At 43.6% G+C, this 18,750-nt stretch overlaps 3 protein-coding genes across 7 annotated transcripts in view; 1 reads left to right on the top strand and 2 right to left on the bottom strand.

Moving 5' to 3' along the window:
* Nucleotides 1-1,097, bottom strand: part of ADAT1 (adenosine deaminase tRNA specific 1) — a 33,484-nt gene extending 32,387 nt beyond the window's left edge. For all 4 annotated transcript variants that reach the window (XM_042797351.1, XM_032981747.2, XM_032981749.2 and 1 more), the window contains exons 1-2: nucleotides 783-1,097; nucleotides 375-566 (exon numbers count right to left, since the gene is read on the bottom strand). In XM_042797351.1, the coding sequence (XP_042653285.1) occupies nucleotides 375-543 (169 nt within the window). In that variant the 5' untranslated portion in view covers nucleotides 544-566; nucleotides 783-1,097. The remainder of the gene's footprint in view (nucleotides 1-374; nucleotides 567-782) is intronic.
* A 100-nt stretch (nucleotides 1,098-1,197) lies between these two features.
* KARS1 (lysyl-tRNA synthetase 1) lies at nucleotides 1,198-11,580 on the bottom strand. Of its 2 annotated transcripts, none has more exons than XM_032981746.2 (14): nucleotides 11,491-11,580; nucleotides 10,640-10,790; nucleotides 10,267-10,432; nucleotides 9,776-9,869; nucleotides 9,300-9,486; nucleotides 9,039-9,164; nucleotides 5,625-5,744; nucleotides 5,220-5,382; nucleotides 4,949-5,122; nucleotides 4,106-4,191; nucleotides 3,780-3,865; nucleotides 3,328-3,454; nucleotides 1,563-1,706; nucleotides 1,198-1,329 (listed from the first exon to the last, which is right to left on the bottom strand). In XM_032981746.2, the coding sequence occupies exons 1-14, from the start codon at nucleotides 11,550-11,552 to the stop codon at nucleotides 1,243-1,245; spliced, it is 1,773 nt and encodes a 590-aa protein (XP_032837637.2). In that variant the 5' UTR covers nucleotides 11,553-11,580; the 3' UTR covers nucleotides 1,198-1,242. The 2 variants fall into 2 exon arrangements, with proteins under 2 accessions (XP_032837637.2, XP_042653284.1); XM_042797350.1 differs by lacking the exon at nucleotides 11,491-11,580 and adding an exon at nucleotides 11,275-11,473.
* Nucleotides 11,581-11,609: 29 nt separating this feature from the next.
* LOC104367957 (TERF2 interacting protein) lies at nucleotides 11,610-14,550 on the top strand. The gene is made up of 3 exons (XM_032981752.2): nucleotides 11,610-12,111; nucleotides 12,235-12,311; nucleotides 12,927-14,550. Exons 1-3 carry the CDS (start codon nucleotides 11,610-11,612, stop codon nucleotides 13,359-13,361), a joined length of 1,014 nt encoding a protein of 337 aa, XP_032837643.2. The 3' UTR covers nucleotides 13,362-14,550.
* The last annotated feature ends 4,200 nt before the right edge of the window (nucleotides 14,551-18,750 follow it).

The following is an 18,750-nucleotide window of genomic DNA, read 5'->3' as shown; positions in this document are numbered from 1 at the left end:
TGAGACCTTTATAGGATTCTTTCAAATAGTAGCCTAACACACTTTTGCAAGGGTTTATGCTAGGGCTTCTGGTCCTGCCTAGACTTTTGCCACTTACTGAACAGCCAAATGCAGGCTTTCATCTTTTTAGTTATAGTCTGGAAAAAACAGGATTTCACTATAACCATCTCTTTTCAGAGCGAAGCTGTAAAAGCTTGTACAATCACCAAGAATAAAGAATTTGGGTGGAAACAGAAGTGAGAGAGGAAGGTGTGTGTTTTTTTTCAAGAGTTATCATGAAAAAAAAAAAAAAAAAAAGGAAAACAAACATGAAGGACTGCCACGCCTCTTCCCCTTCTCCCCCTCCCACCCCAATCCCCACAACTCATTCTTACCCTGCAGATTCCCTGGACTAGCAAGAACCTCTCTTTGGGTTGCAGACTCCACTTTGACAACAGCTGCCAGTGCAGTCCATTCCCTGTTTGGATCTGGTTTCCCCTGCTTAGGGAGTCTGGTTCTATAATGCAGGTAACACAGTTCAGCAATTTCATCAGCTGACCACATGGCTCCTGATGCAAGCACAGGTTCTAAACAGAATTAGATTTCATCACAACACCGATTTACAACCCCCATCTCTTCAAACCCTACCACCTTGTTCTGCATGACACCTTCCTGCACCAGATTAAAATATCCAAGGCCCAACTAGCACCCCTTTCAGGATTATTTATAAGAAATATATCATATGAAATAAAAAACTTTTTCTACAAATCGCTAGGAATAAAAAGCAATGCTAGAACCCTTACAGTCCAGCAGCAGTTGAGACTGCTGGATTCCCAAGGCTCTCACTACGCAGCGATCAGCAATGTGCAACACACACCACCGTCCCCGTCCGGTCCCTATATCACATCTGAGGCACCGCCGCGGCCATTCCGAGGTCTCCGGGCTTCCACCCTGCTCCAGCGACCGCGGAGCGCAGCGCTCCGCAGCCGGGGCGGCCAACGGCCCGAGTGGGCCGGCGTGGGCAGCGCCCGCACGGACCCTTCGCGCAGGCCCCCACCCTCCGCGCTAACGGCGCCGCGCCGGGAGCCCCGCGGCCGCCCCGCGCCGCCCCCCCCAACAGCGCCCAGCCCGCGCATGCGCAGCGGCTTCCGCCGCGCGCGGGGCGCTCCGGAAGCGGCAGCTCCTGCGCAGGCGCAACACAGCGACACACAGACAGGCGGCGGAAAAAGCTTCGTTTATTCGGTATCGGCGCCGCCGAGAGCTTCACACAGAGGTGCCTTCGGCAGGCTGGTCGGGCTGCACCTCCTTCTTGTTGTCCTCCGGTTTCATGGCAGGGAAGAGAAGCACCTCCTGTGAAAAGGGACTCCGTCAGCGGGCGCTAGGGCCGCCCCGCCGCGTGCAGCGCCGAGGGGCACGCGCGCTGGCTATCTCTAGGCAAGTGCAACAGAGGAGACCTGCTCCGAGGTGGAATTCGTAAAGAACCTCCAACGGCTACTCGTTAGAGAGATGGCCTGCTGTGCAGAGTTTCATTCCCTGTTCTCTGACAAAGCTAGCAGTAGGCACTGCCATCTCTAACATTTTACCTTGATGTTACTGGAATCTGTAAGAAACATGGTGAAGCGATCAATTCCCATGCCCCAGCCAGCTGTAGGAGGAAGGCCATACTCTAGCGCGGTGCAGAAGTTTTCGTCGATAAACATGGCTTCATCATCACCTGCGGCTTTTGCCTAAATGTGAAAAAATAATAGTAAAAGGTAGGTTGCACAGAGCAACATAGTATGTGTTCTACTAACCCCTACCAAAAAGGAGGTATATAAGTAGTTGTAGCAGCCATGTAATTGATGAAACCAAAGCCCTACACAGCTGCATAAGTGAGTAACAGATGAAGAAATCTTAGCACCTGGACAACTGTGGAAAAACTGCTTCCAAAATAACTGACAAGTCAGAAAGGAGTTGAGCTTAGAGTTTCCTTTCTAGGCAAAGGCCCAGGCCCTTCACTTTGGGAAAAACTATCTCCAGGGTTATATGGCAGTAGATGACAGTGGAATAAATTGCTTTCAAAGGCTTCTCGGGTTCTTTATTGCTTACAACCTCCCTTTAATGTTTGCAGAAACAACTGAGTGTAATTGTTTAAATCATCAGTAGTTGCTCCATGAAACACAGCCTAGGGATTGCTTTTTTCCCCCCTCAAGATTAAAAAACTCGACACTGAGATGGTAACTAATGTATCTGACCCTCACAGCCTCTAAGTGCCAAAAGTCAAAATAATAAAAATGCAGACTAGCCAACCCTCTCAAATTTAGAAAATGACAAGTTTTGAAACTTTGCTCATGGAGTTTCAAGGAAGACTTTGTGACAGACTATTCAGCAAATTTTTCTCCCTGAGTCTGAAATCCTGAAATACAAAACTGCCATCCTTCATCTCAGTCTCCATCTTAGCATTAAATTTTCAGGCAAATTTTCATTCAATACATGTAATCAATGTCTGGCTATAATCACGAGAGACAACTGCAGCAAACATATATACAACAGAGCAAAGGTGAAAGACACCTGTAGCATTATTCATTCTGACTGAACATTTTGAAATTTACTATCAAGTCAGTTAACGTAAGTCTATCTTCCTGGTTTTGACAATTGTTTAATCCTCTCAGGCACTGTGAAGCCATTAGAAAGAGAAGGAAGAACAGGAACTCTGCTGCTGCAGACCACATCATCTGCCCTCAATTATACGTGGGCACACATGCATTCATGGATGTGTATACCTAATTAATAAAAAAATCTGTTTCAGTCACTCCTTTCTGAGGCTTATCAAGAGAAACCAAGTACTATAAATTTGCAGGCCTAGTAACTTCCAGTCTGCAGCTCTATCTTGTGAGCCAATTTAGAGCAGTAATAAGTCAGTTCAGGAAATCAGGCTATTTCTTACACACCGTTTAAACTCTTACCAGACGTAAAAATTTTTTTAAGAACCTAGAAGTATAATGTTGTATGACTACATAAATGCTTAACTGGGGAAACATAACTTTCAACCTCAGAAAGACAGAGAAAATGCTTTGCACGTGTGTTTTCAGATGAGTACTTCAGGTAGAATAAAACAAAAAATATTCCAAAACAAAGTCACACTACTAAAAAAAACTAATCAACAGCAATGTTTGGACTTGTTTACCTTATGAGATGAAGGTTCCTTTAAAAGAAATGACAGGCTTTCACTTTGTTGACAAACACTCTCTCAAAATAATAACAACTCTTTTCAGCAGTAGGGACTAAGGAGAGATTTGGAATAGACATAGGAAATATTCTTTGCTTACATGCCTAGATCACTGATTCACTATCAGCAAGATACCCCACCTTGGCCTGATCCTCAAAAAGCTGCCGCTGCCGGAAAGGATCATTAAGTTCAGTGTATGCATTGCACACTTCCTTCTTCATTACAAAGAGTTCGAAGCGTTCCGTTAGTCCCTGATGGGAGCGATGCCTATGTGAAGACGACAAACCAACCGTATCTTAAAATAAACATCTTTACAGAAGCAAAGAGCACATATATTACTCCAGGAGGATTGCCCACGCTTAGCAGTTAACAGCTGTCAAAACTACTAAGCAACAGCAAACCTCTTTTCTGGATGATGGGTTTCACAGCTCAGGAACCAGTATCTCTCTTGGTTGGTCTCAGAATTCACAAACTAGTATACAGCATCAAAACTTTGTTTTCACATGTGAATTTTTTTTTTTTTTCTTTCTTTCTTAATAAAGCAGGAGTAGAGGGTTTAAGAGTTACACACTGACTGCGTCTCATACTCTACCATTTGGCTAGAGGACTCATGATCTGTGGGTGATCACAGATGAACGTAGGGTTGATACAAGTGACTTCCAGGAATTCACCAACTAACTGGGAAAACAAAAGCAAAACGATTATGTAGAATACAGTTTCACTTTCCTAGCACTGCCTTTCCCAAACATCCTACTTCCCCCTCCTCACAAGTTTCCTCAATGTGATACAGAAATAGCTTTAGTGCATTTCGGTGTATTTTCCCAGATGCAGCTAAACTTTTGCTCTGAAGAGACTTCTGTTGATACAGATAGATCCTCAAAGGCATTAGGATTATAAAAACACCACCTTTATACTTACTCTGTCAAGAAGCCTGGCTGTTGTCCTGGGAGGCGGACACTCAACATTTCTCTCTACACAAAGGTCATCAAAGAACTTGCGAGTTTCTGAAATTGTGGACAAGAATTAGAGAAGTCACCGAGGCAACCACATTTTTTTTCTTTCTGCATCCATCAACGTGTCTTAGAGTGATTTGTAAGATCTTAATGGTATACATCATGGAAAACATGAGCTTAAATGTCAATTTACAAAACCAGTGTTTGTTTTTAAATCAGTTTGCACTAAAACAGAAGCTATTTTATATTTCAGAAACTTGACAACAGTTAAGCACAACCCCACACAACTGCTGGACATTATTATTTGGGGGAAAAAACAAATTGTAACAACAGTAACAAAAAAATCACTGAAAAGTGTATGAACTTGTTTCCATGTGGCTCTGGATTCCAGGAATAAAGCAACATATATGCAAAATCTGAAGAAAGCCCAAAATAATCACACTCCTAACCTATGATCACAGGCATCAATTGTACAAAAGACCATAGAAAGAAATAAAAAGCCGGGTCTCTTCAACAGATCAAGAACTCCACCGATCATGCCTCTCAAGTATACAGCATCACATATACTCAACAAAGGAAGAGGCAAAAGAGGAGGTAAAAGAGTCGGATCCTGCCAAACACTGAAAGGCATGAAGGCAAAGGCTTCTTTCTGGACTCTCAGATAACAGACAAAACCAGAGAAAAGCAATCCCATGTGTTAGTACCACCTCAAAGAAGCAGCTGACAGACTGCAGGCTGAGAACTTGAGACCTTTTGCCCTCTTTCTGTTAAATGAAGATTTATAGGACAGTCATATTCAGCATCTAACCTTCTGTTTCAAAGCACTCAGCTGATGGAAATTTCACTCCTAGCGCCTTTTCCAGATCATACACCATGCTAATTCGCCGGAAGGGAGGCGTAAAATCTATCTCGTAGGTTTCTCCATCCTGACCATCTGGATGATAAGTGATCTTGTAACTTCCAGTAATATGTTTCACCATCCCTACAAAAGGAACCCGAAATTCAGAAGAGCACGCCACATAATATGCAATTTCTCCAGAGGTTCTTCTTATTTTTTTAATTAATAATCCATACATCACCTGAAAGCAACTTCTCTGTAATTTCCATCAAGTCATGGTAGTCTGCGTAAGCCATGTAGAATTCACAAGTTGTGAACTCAGGGTTGTGAGTCAAATCGATTCCTTCATTCCGGAACTGACGCCCAATTTCATATACTCTGTCCAGGCCTCCAACCACCAACATCTAAACAAAAGGAAATTCTAGTAAACACACTAACTTTTTCAAAAGAACTAAAGAGAACTCAAAACACACGCAACTGCAATGTGACCACGCAAAACTAATCCAAGATACATTTTGTTTCCTCCAATCCAATTACTCCACCTTTCTTCAAGAATAATGCTCGGTTTAGTTACATTTACTTTTTTAGAGTAAGATCACAACAGTCTGAAGAACACAGACTTAGCCATGTGGGGCTTGTATTTCACCTTATGATAAAGTTCTGGAGCAATTCTCATATATAAATTCATATCCAGTTCATTGTGGTACGTGATAAAAGGTTTTGCCACAGCTCCACCTGGAATTACATTCATCATAGGAGTTTCAATCTGTAAAATACAACAACAAAAAAAAATTAGCAGTGGTGCTTTTGTCTAATCTGTTTCCAAAGAACTCTGCAGATTGAGCAAACAAACCACAGCTAGCTTTGATGAAAAATCTATTTCATTTATTGTTTGACATTCCAGCATATGAAAAAAATTCTGAACTAAAGACCGCTTCTCCCATGCAGTCAGTAAAGACAAATTACTTAAAACTATTCGTTGCTATCAGGAATCATTCATATGTACCATAAATGTGAACCTGCCGCGTTCATGTTGTCAAAGCCAAGAACTGGGCTGTGGCATTTTAACAAAATCATCTCTACGCTGTAGAAAATTAAGTTCAACAAGGCGAAGTGCAAGTTCCTGCACCTGGGTCTGGATGATTCCCACTATCAGTGCAGCCTAGGGAATGAATGGATTGAGAGCAGCCCTGCGGAGAAGGACCTGGGGATAGTGGTGCATGAAAAACTGGACATGAGCTGGCAATGTGCGCTTGCAGCCCGGAACGCCAACTGTATCCTGGGCTGCACCAGGAGAAACGTGGCCAGCAGGTGCAGGGAGGGGATTCTCCTCCTCTACTCCACTCTCACAAGGCCCCACGTGGAGCACTGCCAGCTAGCTCGGGGGTCCGCAGTACAAGAAAGAGGTGGACCTCTTTGAACAGGTCCAGAGGAGGGCCACAGAAACGGTCAGGTGGCTGGAACACCTCTCCTATGAGGAAAGGCTGAGAGAGTTGCTGCTGTTCAGCCTGGAGAAGAGAAGGCTTCAGAAGACCTTCTTGCAGACTTTCGATATAAAAAGGGGGCTTATAAAAAAGGCACGGAGAGACTTTTTACCAAGGCCTGTAGTGACAGAACAAGGGGCGACAGTTTGATTTTAAACTGAAAGAGGTTAGATTTAGATGGGACGTAAGGAAGAAATGTTTTACAATGAGGGTGGTGAGACGCTGGCACAGGGTGCCCAGAGAAGCTGTGGCTGCCTTATCCCTGGAAGGGTTCAAGGCCAGGTCGGACGGGGCTTTGAGCAAACTGGTCTGGTGGAAGGTGTCCCTGCCCATGGCACAGGGGCTGGAGCTAAATTATCTTTAAGGTCCCTTCCAACCCAAACCATTCTGCGAGTCTATGATAAAATCCACGTGGGTAAGAGTGAGCTGTTTCATAAAACTTACGAGAAGTAGCAGCATTTCTCAGTATCTTCTCCAAATCATTGCTTACACTGTATATTATTTAGGATAGTTTCTGTAGCAAATCTGTAAAGCAGTAATCCTCAAAGAAATGAAATGTCATGGATACTGCAAATTTTGCAACACCTAAACAATTCTAATAATATCGCTTTTTGGGGAAAAAAATAAAATTATTTACATTTGGAGCATTCAAAAATATTTGGTAGTGAGAATGGCTAGGAATATATACATACACCGAAACATTCACTTTAGACAAAAAGCTGTTACTGATCTTTTTTATGCATGAGGAATCCTAGAGTCCAACAGAACTAACTAATTTCTGAGGAGATACACAATTTCAAGGAGAAAACAAAGGTTTAAATCAATCCACTGCAGGCTTCAGAGAACTGATTTAGTTCAAATTATTACAGATTTTCTTTTGCAGAAGCTGTATTTTCTTAAGATGCTTAGAAGGTGACCACTTATGCTTGAAGCAATATATGCTAACTACATGAGTAACAGGCTTCAGTTCAATGTCTCCTGACATTGAAAAGAGAAAGTAGCTGCAAATGATGGAAAAATGGAGTAGCAGAATGATGTACAACTCAAAATGTGCCCCCCCTACCCTGGTGGAAGTGGCCAAACAATTTTCGAATTGATTCTGTGGGATGCGCTACGCTTAAACTGCTGTGCTTACAAACCAGCTTGGATTTCATATTAACACAAAGAACTTCAGTATGCCTGTCCATACCCTCACATCTCAGCATCAAGAATTAATGCCCCGTTACTGTCCCAGAAACACGAAAACAGACATTTTCACAGCTGAATTTCACAATTCACAACAGAACTACTTGTAGCCATGTTGAAGAGGAACACTTTTACAAAATGGAATGAGACTTAGTGCTCCTGTGAAAGAGCAAAGGTCAGGGCAAAGAAAAACAGAAGTCAGCGTCTGATAAAAAGAGAACAAGGATGCAGCTAGAACTTTAAAATAAGAGAAACTGTGTAGGCTATGAACTAATACAGGTCCCTAAACGAGTATTTAATGGGATTCTCCAGACAGAACTATAAAATAAGCTGAGCTGCAAAAAAACAGAAAGTTTTCAGCATCCCATATGGTACTAAAATCAGAAATAAAATTTAACTGATGACGACTGAACTAACAAGACCTGACAATCAACTCAAGAGCATGATACCCATGACGGTTTGGCTAACTTTTCTCAAAATTAACTAGTATCTGTCCATGGCATGACACTACACCGTGCCATATGGAACACTGGTATGACAGAGCACTGTCTGATTCATGTACCTCCTTATTGCACTCAACTATATAGTAGGCCATTCCCTGACTTCTCTGCCTTTTATTTTATTCCCAACATTCTTGTCAAGCCTAAGTAATTGCTCCATTATTTCAATAACGGTCAAAACTTCATATAAATTGAGAAGGTCTCTTACAGTACTTTTTGATTAAGTTATCAGAACAGTAAAATTTGTAAGGACTAGAGCAAGAATTATTTGGGAAAAAACAAAACAAAACAAAACAAAACAAATCAGAGAAAGACACTAAGACCATTACACATACAAGAGAGATGACAGCACAGATTCGGATTCCCACTGCTCTCAAACTCCCACTGGCAGCTTCTGCAGATTCAGTTGATAAACACTTGTAAACATATTAAGTTCTAATCTTTTTGCTAACTGTGAAGTACAACCAAGAATCTGGATGAAACAGAGAGCAGAGCTAGTATTATTTTCTCACATGCTACTCCGCAATAAAACTCAAAACCAATTTTACTTACAGGAAGTAAAACCTGCATTTACCTCCAAAGGCAAAACATCATTTCAAAGATGTTATTTCCACCTTAATTTACTGAAATACGGAAAGGACAGCAGTAGTTTGAAGTACTACCTTGATAAAAGTTTCCTGAGTCATAACTTTACCAACTGAGGAATAGTCCTGACTTTAAAAAGAGAGGAATGGTTCCCATTACATTAAACTGATAAAACACACCATGCTGAGGTCATTATTCTCACTTCAGTACATACTTTGCATACAAGCCTGAATATAAAGCATCCTTGAAGCTGAGAAGCTCTAAACACATTTGATATGCAGAAAGAAATAAGCACTTAAGTCTTACCTCAAGGAAGCCCAACTCATCTAGAAAGCTCCGAATGTACGTAATTATCTTTGCACGGGTTATAAATTTCTGCCTCACATAATCATTAAGAATTAAATCCAAGTACCTCTGACGATACCTAGTTTCCTGAAAAGAAAAAGTATCTTTAGAACAAGCTAGACAAAGTGGGCTACCAAAGGAAAAAATACCAAAACTAATGCTTGTTGACCATTCAGACCAATCTGTCAAATTGCCTTCAAGAGCAACAGGTATGACAAGTACCTTATCTTTGAGGCCAAAGTGAAGATGAGGCAACATGTGCAGGCATGGAGACAACAGAGTTATTTCATAAGGAATAATACTCAATTCCCCTTTCTTGGTTTTCCCAGGATTTCCCTCTACACCGATAATGTCCCCACGACGCAGCTTGTTGTTAATGCGAAAATACTCTTCCTCCGATTTGTAGAACCTGTAATCACAAAACCAACAGAAGTAGGCTTTTTTAAAATTCAGCATTGCAAACTGTCCTGCGAGTCTTTCCCCAGGCCAAATCCTTTAAAAAAAAAAAAAAAAAAAAAAAAAAGATTCTTCTTGCAGGAAAGCCATCCACACATTCTAAGCAAAACACTATCTGGCTGCCTAAGCCAACCCATAGATGAATAACCTAAGGAGATGAAGGAAGAGAACACCCAAATACAGATCTCTGAGCGTCAGAATGCAGTTCAGTTTAGAATACTACTGGGAATACCTCTCCTTACCTAGAATTTGCCATGACCTGCAACTTGACTCCTTCGCCACGAAGATCATAGAAAATCAGCTTCCCTCCAGAGGCACGCTTTGCATGGATTCGACCTAAATATCAAAGTACGCAGGTCATCAGGAAGAGTCCCTAGCAGAAAGGATACAGGGGCAGAAGCCACAGTATTATCACTTGGACAAAGATTCGTCAGCTCTCAACTGATCGCTAACTGTGAAACCGTTAAGCCTCAAAATTAATACCAGTGCACAGAAGACCATATGAACTCTGGATCCTGAAGCCCATATCACAATCTGATTTTGAAGTTGTAAAGGACGTTGCATGATTCCACTTAGTCTGAAGGGATGTGTCCTGAATAGTATAACACTGCAACAGACTTCATGACTGAGTAACAGGGGATCAGCAAAATGTAGAGAGAGACCAACCCATCACTAAAAGCAACTAAGTCTTGGCTTAGCAAAGCAACAGACATTATCCCAGATAAGCCTTTACCTGCCACTCTCATTGTAATGTCTGTCAGGTGATCTCCTGGCTGCAGGTGACTGTACTTCTCTATAAAATCTGAGAGAGACAAGTCTACATGGAACTTGTGGGGATAGGGATCTTCATTGGTGCCCTTCAGCTGCTGGATGGCATGGCTACGGATCTTGTAGTATTGCTGTCACGAGAAGCAAACAAAACCAAACAAGTTTGTTAGAAACTGAAAGTATTTTACAGGTTGTAAATTAAAACACAGCTGTCCTTATGTAGGAATATGTAGGTCTCTCCCCTTTTAATCATTTAGTTCCCTTCAAATAGAAAAATCAAATGCAAATCAGTAACATTTGTCCTCCGAACAGTAATAAGCATGAGGACAGATGCTCACATTTGGATCCAAGCTTTCCTCATCAGCACCAATGTTATTCTCAGAGTCAGAAATCAAGGAAGGCTTATTTAAATGCTTTTCACTTTGCTCTTTCTGCTTTGCCTCTTTTTCCGCTGTTTTTCTCTCAGCCTTTAAACGTCTCTTCAGCTCACTGCAAAAGAGAAGGAAACCAGATGCAGCAGGTACTCTCACACTTCCACAGGGAAGCACTTCAGAGTTTACTGTACAAACAACCCCGTTGTTTCTTTTGCCCTGCCCAAAACTCAAAGTTATCCTTAAGCATTTTCTTCCCTGAACTCTTCTAGTTCATTTCCTATGAGATACAAATACTCAGAGAAAGTTAAAACTCTAATAATTAAACGTTACACAAGGAGAACCTCGAGGATGCGTGCCTATGTTCCCAAGGACCTTCCACAGGTCATTTTATACATAAGAGCCTAGCAACCCCACGTAACATAGAAGCGAAATACGGCAAATTCTCCACTGAAGAACGTCAGACTCTGCTTAGGATTCCCGAAGCCGCCTTCGCGGCCCGGACCGGCCCTCCACGGCCCACAGGCGCCACGGCTCCCGACCCCGCCGGCCGGGACTTCATGAGGAAAAAGGCGGGCCCAGACAGACCGCAAAGCACCGACCTGCTTCGGTCATGAAGTGCCCGGCGCCACCGGAGCGCGGGCGCGGCCCTCCAGGCCCAGCCGCAGAGCCGCGCAGCGCCGTGGCTCAGCATGGCGCGCTCCGACGATCACCTGGCGGAGACACGCACCAGGCCAGCCGGGCATTAGCCGGGCATTCGCCTCGCCTCGCCTCGCCTCGCCTCCCCGGCCCGGCTCCACCTGCCCGCCCACCCTCACTTTTTGCTGAGGCGCGACTCGGCCTCTGCCGCCTCGCCCGTGCGCTCCACCGCATCCGCCATCTTCTCAGCGCCAGCCAGCCCTTCCGGCGCTCCCACGCCTGCGCGCCCGGAGCGGCGATGGCGGAACGCGCGAGCGCGGCGGCGGGGCGCTCGCGGTCGCTGTTCTTGTGGGACGACGGGAGCCCGATGAGGTTCTACGTGCGGCCCGGGCTGGCCAAGATGCGCCTGGCGCCCCTGGTGCTGGCGGGCGGCGGGCGGCTGTGCCGCGTGCAGGAGCCGGGAGCCGTGCTGCTGGCGCAGCCCGGCGAGGTGGCGCCCGGCGGGTCTGTTTCCACCGAGTACGTGACGGAGTGCGTGGAGCGCAACCAGCGGCTGCCGCTGGAACCCTTCCGGCTGCCCGCGCCGCCGCCCGCCCCGCCGCCCGCCGCCTCGCCGCGCGGGCGCCTCGCCTTCACGGAGGCGGAGGACGCGGCGCTGGTGCGGGCGGTGCGCGGGCGGGGAAAGGCGCGGGCGAGCGGCCGGGCGCTCTGGAAGGAGCTGGAGCGAGCCGGCCTGACGCGGCACAGCTGGCAGGCCATGCGCGACCGCTACCTGCGGCACCTGCGGCCGCAGCTCTGGGGTGAGCTGGGGGCAGCCGGCGGGGCGGCGGGGGTGAGGGGAGGTTGGTGGCCGGCGGGCCGGGGACGACCGTGGCCCTGGGCCCCGCTGCGGCCCGGCAGTGGACGCTCCCGTGTTCCCGCAGGGACCCATCAGCCGGAGGAGCCCGCGCAAAGCACAGGTCTTTTCGAGGCGGCTAATCGGGAGTTTGAAAGCACGGAGGTAAGCATCCAGGGCCAGCGCGCGGAGTAGTGCTGCTGCTGCAGCCGCTTCTGCATGCTGCAGCGCCAGAGAGTGAGCTGCTCGGAGCAGTCCTCCCCGATCGTCACGAAACGGCATAAGAGTAACTCAGCATCTTAAATGACTTTGCACAAAAACGTTCCTTCTGCTATGGCTAAGTGGGAGCTTCATGTGAGACGTGAACCACACGGTTTATGACGAATGGTGCCTTACTGTGGCATATTTTCTAAGTTTTGTTCCCTGCCCAAGTTATTTTGAAATTAACATGACAGTGTTGTGATATTGAAAGCTCTGTTGTCAAATGGAAGTCATCCTTTTACCTCGGGCATAAAATGTTGCTACGGCTGCACTAACATTTACTTTTGCTTTTTACACTTTGTTCAAATTCTCCCTTACATTTCATGCTTTTCTATGATCTCGCGTATCCTCGTTAACACATACAGCTTCACTTCAGTCACTGAATATTACTATGCCTAGTACTTTCTGAGATTTTATATACTGTAGGGTCACAGTGGAAGGTGGTTGTGTAGCAGTAACAAAAGAAGCTTGCCAGAAAATACCATGTCTAGTTGATGACTCCATTGCTCTCTATTTTAGTCAGGAAGTGACACTTCAGACATTTCAGAAGAACTTTGTTCACAACGTGGAGAGGGAAGGTGCCCAGGAGAAACAGCATCTGCTTTGAAAACTCAACCGGAGGCTTCTGCTCTCCCTGACGCTCAGTTACAAAGGGAAGAAAGACCAACAAGCACTTCCAATGCAGTGGGAGAAGTAGTAAAAACTATACAGCACTTCATGGAGAAGTTCAGCATGGACCTATTCACTGTTACGCAGGCCTTTCTGAAAAACACTGGTGAAGTAGAGACTACTTTATACTTTCTGCAGACAGGGCAGCGCTTGGATGGGTACCCTGTATGGAGCAGAGAGGATGATTTGGAATTGCAAAAAGATGATGAATGTGTCAGAAATAAATTGATAGCAAAATTTGGAGCTGAAAATGTAGCAAAGCGAGTAGCGTTTAGGAAAAGTTAGATAGCAAAGCAGAGGAGAATGACTGTTCTAGGACTGTGGCAAGAACTTAAGTCATTTCAGACATGCAAATGTGATGGAAAATTTGATGCAGCATTCTGAAGTTTCAGAAATGCTTTAAAATATTTCTTTATAAAAGGCCTGGTTTGTATTTTATTTGTAATACCGAGTACACTAAATATTTAAAAGTGGAAAATGGTGAAAAGAAAGGTTCAATTCAGGATCAAGTTTTCACTGAAACTTTGCTTTAAAGTGTGTATTTACTGTATAAACCAGCTGACAGTTCTACCTGTACATTGCTGCATACAAAGGATTTTGAATAGGGTCGGCACCAAAATCTGACAGAATCACATTAAGTCCTCTAACCTGTAATGCATTATTATTGTACAATAGCAGCCTGCTCTCTGTCACATGCCTTACTTCAAACTGTTCTGGATGGTCATTTAATAACCTGCTCTACCAGTTGTCATTACCTTTTTGTTTGTTTTTGCTAATGAACCTTGATTAGCAGCAGATATTTGGAGGTGATAACAATCAAAATGTAACTCTTCAAAAGGAGGGATCAAGAACATTCATGCCAGGAGATGAAGCACTTGGTCTCACATTAATGCTGAGATGTCTCAGCCATGTGTACTGGGAATGGCCAAAAAGGATCACTCTGCTATTACGATATTCAATTTCATGTTACAGAGATCTGCCAGTTAAAACTTCAGGCAAGTAGGCAGTCATCTCAATTTTTATTACCACTTCCAGCACGTGTTCTCCAGTGCTAATATTGCAGGGTTTAATGACATTACCATCTCGCCTCATTATTTCAAAAACAATAGCTCTGCCTCGGCTTGCATCTGTACATATTGAAGAATCACAGCTTCTTTAATTCAGGCAAAGTAACACTTGTACAGACCATATAGTCTAGTTGGAAAAAGTAGACCGGCTTTTGGGGCCACGTACAATAGTTCAAGTAGGAGATGCAAATTATGAAAGAGTGCTCAGAGCTTATTTAGGTACGTATCACCTAAGTCATGTTTGAGAGAGAGAAAACACCATAGCTAGTATACAGGCACAATCTGAAAAGATCTGTACTTTCAGACTGAAATTGTGCTCCGGTTACTGTTTTAATATTATTCAAAGTCAGTTCTGTAAATCTGGGATTCATCCTTTTGGCGAAATAAAATGGGCTGGTGAAAGCAAAGATTGATTTTTATTGTGGTTTTTTTTTGTTTAGTTCATTGGTTGTTTTTTTTGTCCTTAGAAATATATTCTGGCAATCTTGCTTATTGCACTGTGGCACTCAGAAAGATTAAGATGAATTAGCAAATTGCTGATTTTAAGCCGAATTCAAATTATATTGAAAGTCAACAATAACTTGATACAGTAAGACTGCTGCTTCAGAAAACTGCTGCCCTGAAACACCAACAGATTATTTGGGGAGCTAGCCAATATGACCCAGTAAATTCTAAAACTCTGTTTTAGAGTTTCACTGGACAGGTCAGTCCTGCTGAAAAAGTGAAAATTATTTGGTACACTGATGCTGCTCAGACTGGTTACCTGAGACGTGGGAGACCAGACAAGCACTTAACAAGAGTGTAAGACAACACAGCAAGTAAAGTTGCAAGATTAGAAACTTTACCAGCTGGATTTTAAATCCAAGGACTGCTGATGACCAGGTTCACGAACAGGAGAACTGTCCCTTCCCGCAACCAAAAACTCCCATTCTAGCTTGACTGGTGTACACATCTTAGCAGCACCATAACCTCAATTTAATGGTTGTCTTGTTTAACCAAAACTGCTCTAGAACTCAGAGTGGGAGGTAGAACCGGTTAAATGGCTGCAACATAAAAAGATCAGGTGTAAGGTTAATCATATCTTTTTATAATTCTAAGTGACAACTTTATGGTGTCTTTCTCAGGGCAATTAGACATATAATGCAAACTTCTGAGACCGCATACAGTGATTTTACCTTTGTAGAACCATACACGTTGTCTAACACTGAGAACCTTTCCATATGCACTTGGTGCACCCAGTACGTGTAGGAACTAAGACACAAAGAGCACAGCTTACTGACTGTCACCCTCTTTCATCTGTTCTGAACTCCCAAAAGGTACTGCTTATCCATAGATACTCTCTTGCTTGTGCAGGCACATGGGCCTAGGTCTCTTCAGTCCACTTTCCCATTAACAGGACCTGGAGACATCACTTCATCATACGGTTCTGCTTCATGGCATCCTGTATCTGCCTTCTCCCACAAAAAAAAAAAAAAACCTTGTTTGCTTTGTCTTACCAAAGACACAGTTACATTCCTTCCAATATGCTAGAGACATTTTGCCTTTCCATGTTCACATCAGGTCCCTGTACTACCAGGGAGCGTCAGGAACGCTCTTTTTGTAGCTTAGAGTAGTATACAAATTTCTTCTGCCTTGTGCAGCAACGTTTGTAAACCTAGGAGGGTGAGCAGAGTGGCAATATACATGCCAGAACTTTGAGTTAAAGACGATTCCAGAGGCAGAAATACTGGGTCTGCAAATGTTTATCTGGAATTTGGGTATTTCCCAGTTGCTTCCTTTTAGAGTTTGTCAGCATTCATCAAAAATCAATGAATTCTGGCCTTTCATAACTGAAGTTACCAGTGAAGAACTGATGGAATGCACCATGTCGAAGAGCAACAGGCAGGAATACTAAAGTTAGTTTTCAAATGTCCCTTTGATTGGTGACTTCTCCATCTTCCACTTCATTGGTATAAAAGCAGAGTTTACTACTAACTAACTTGCACAATGTAAACTTGGTATTTGTTTCTAAGCAGACTTCCATGATCTTTATTTCATGCATGTACCAAAAGAGGTAGCCACAGTTTTAAACATCATGCTCGCTATCTTGAAAGTTTGGGGGCCTTTTTGTTTTTTTGGTTTTTTTTTTTTTTTTCCTCCTCCAAAAAGTACTTTGTCATCTTTGCTTGAACTAAGACAACTTTAAATTTTCATGTGACCACACTGTGTGGCTTTGGTGCTTCCAGAAAAAATAGTCTTACCAACTGCTGTATTGAAGAAACATAGCTAAGGAGTGTAGTAGAAATACACTGAAATCAACAATCCTGCTTTTTCTCTGATTAAGCTTATGAGGCAGAATTTAAAGTAATTTTCATAACAGTACATTAAAAAAAAATGCATTGTATGTTATTTTTATGTTACTTGTTTACTGGCTAACTTGAAACACGATGAAGGTTTTTGTCCAGCTAAACATTAGATACACAGAATTGACTGTGTCCACTGAAAACAAGTATTCATAATAAAACTTAACACCACTTAAGCTGACATTTAAAGTCAGTATTATTCCAGTTTTACACATGATGAAAAGGAAATTCAGACTCTGGAAAGGTACAGAAATAACACCTGAAGTCTTTCCAACCACTAAGAATAAGAGCTTTGTTTTAAACAATACGATTCATACTTAGAGAACCCTGTCTTAGCGATCTTGAGAAAGAAACCATGTCCCTGAGGAACAAACATCCTGTAATCATCCATAGCTGCTTTAAAATGCCATTAGTCTAAGTGATCAGGTCCGATTGCTTCATCCAAAAGAAAAGTGTGACTGAAAGTGAAATGTGGGTAGTGACTGGCTTTGTACTGAAGGACTCACCAGCAGCTGTAGGAGAAATTCAGCTTGCATGGTGTACAGACTTAGTAGGGCGTCTGAATAATTCAGTGTGCTAGTCCCTGATTAGTGGTAAGAGATGTCCGGGTTCAATTTCAAAGGACTCCTTCAGAAACACTGACGTTCATCTAGTCCCGCACCCAGAAACCAGGAAAACCCTGCTAACTGGGTAAGAAGTTGAGGTCTGCCCCTGCCCACTCACCCCTTACAAGGCATGAGTGTACACAGGGCCATTTGAAGAAACAGAATTCCATGGATAAGAGAAATGCTGCAACAAAACACTGGTCTGTGAAATCTAAATAATTAGCAGTAATGCTGAATGTAACAGAAATTGAAAGAAAGTCTCCACCCTCCTACCTAAATTGTCTTTCCCACTGCTGACCAATTCTGCTTCTAGAGCTGCCTTGCTGGGCAAATAACCTCCCACACTCACCACCTGGTGTTGCACAATCCATCCTGCAACTCTCTTCCTAACTGCTGCAGGATGGTCTCTTACCCCAAATGGACACACAGGATCTGGAATGCTGATGCCTACCCCAGTGAAGGTAATTACAGAGCTGTTTCTGGCCTGGGAAGCTCTCCCATTTTGCTAGGGTGCTACTCTTTGTGGTCTTAAAACTGACTGTTTTCTTAGGATGGCTCACTGGTTCATTCCACAGGTCCACTCTTCAGCTAGAAGCTACCTTCTCTCGCTAACCAACGAAGCTGCTCAGTGTCTGTCTTCAAGGTTATTGTCCCTACTTTCCTCAGCAGAATCAGCACATATAACCTTCATTAATTCTCTAGTAAAAAAAAAAAAAAAAAAAACAACAACAAAAAAAACAAACCACAAAACAGCTGCTGTGAATTTGTCAGAAGAGCCTTCTTCCTGCTATTAGAGATTGCTATTCAGTTAAGGTGAATCATTCTCTGTCACCCTTCACACATACACAATAGGTAGAGGCTGGACACCGTTTCTTGCCTATACACCTTCAAATATGAACGCAGTCACTATATCCCATAATTTTAAAATTCAGCAGTATATATTTCTCTTTTGAAGACAATACTGCAACTTTTTAATAACATGCAAATGAGGTCTAGTCCTCCAGGTAGACATTGTCGCTTTTCTATAGCAGGCACCAAATGCCATCTGGCAGATTTAATACGAGCACTCCTCACCAGAGCTACACTGGCATGAGGAGGAAGCTGACAAAGTGAATAGGGCCTTGGGGCAAGGGGCTGCACCCAGGGCAGATAGGGAAGCCGAGCACCTGGAGGAGCAGTGAACGGGGGGATGAAGGGGTGTGTGGTGATGTTGGTGGAGAGGGATGTGGAACACAGCTTTCCACGGCCCTGAACACCTTGATCCTGACTGGACCCTCCTCAGATCACCTCCAACGCCCAGCCTTGCCTTGATCACCTTCTCCCAAGGATGCAAATCCTCAGAATTGAGCCTCATCCCTTGTTGATGCTTGCAATCCTGCCTTCGGACAGCTGCTTTGCTGTCTGCAGGGTAGTGGAAATACTACAGCTCTGGAGTAATATTGGAATGCACCATTAAACAGATGCATGTTAAAGGGAGGCTGCAATTTACAGATGAAACAGGATGTTTAGAAGGGAGTTGTAGGCATTTGATTCCCCAAGACTGGCAACAAGCTTTTCTCCTTGTCTTATGGAACATTGTTAAAAGAAGTAAAAATAATGCCACTGTTCAGGTTCGAGCTACATATCCCCATTGGAGGTGGGAGAATGGCATTTCTAATGA

This window comes from Tyto alba, unplaced genomic scaffold (assembly GCF_018691265.1).
Source record: "Tyto alba isolate M040663 unplaced genomic scaffold, T.alba_DEE_v4.0 Super-Scaffold_26, whole genome shotgun sequence".
Lineage (NCBI taxonomy): Eukaryota > Metazoa > Chordata > Aves > Strigiformes > Tytonidae > Tyto > Tyto alba.
Note: the sequence above shows the minus strand (reverse complement) of the source record. Positions and strands in the feature narration are given on the sequence as shown.

What these genes read in the sequence shown, in the direction of transcription:
- KARS1 (XM_042797350.1), bottom strand. Translation starts at nt 11,366, where the DNA reads ATGCTGAGCCACGGCGCTGCGCGGCTCTGCGGCTGGGCCTGGAGGGCC. An exon ending in CAGCCAGGCTTCTTGACAGA is followed by an intron (nt 3,866 to 4,105) that starts GTAAGTATAAAG and finishes TTGTTTTCCCAG; the next exon opens with TTAGTTGGTGAATTCCTGGA. An exon ending in TTTTTGAGGATCAGGCCAAG is followed by an intron (nt 1,707 to 3,327) that starts GTGGGGTATCTT and finishes TTTCACATTTAG; the next exon opens with GCAAAAGCCGCAGGTGATGA.
- LOC104367957 (XM_032981752.2), top strand. Translation starts at nt 11,610, where the DNA reads ATGGCGGAACGCGCGAGCGCGGCGGCGGGGCGCTCGCGGTCGCTGTTC. An exon ending in CCTGCGGCCGCAGCTCTGGG is followed by an intron (nt 12,112 to 12,234) that starts GTGAGCTGGGGG and finishes GTGTTCCCGCAG; the next exon opens with GGACCCATCAGCCGGAGGAG. An exon ending in GGGAGTTTGAAAGCACGGAG is followed by an intron (nt 12,312 to 12,926) that starts GTAAGCATCCAG and finishes TCTCTATTTTAG; the next exon opens with TCAGGAAGTGACACTTCAGA.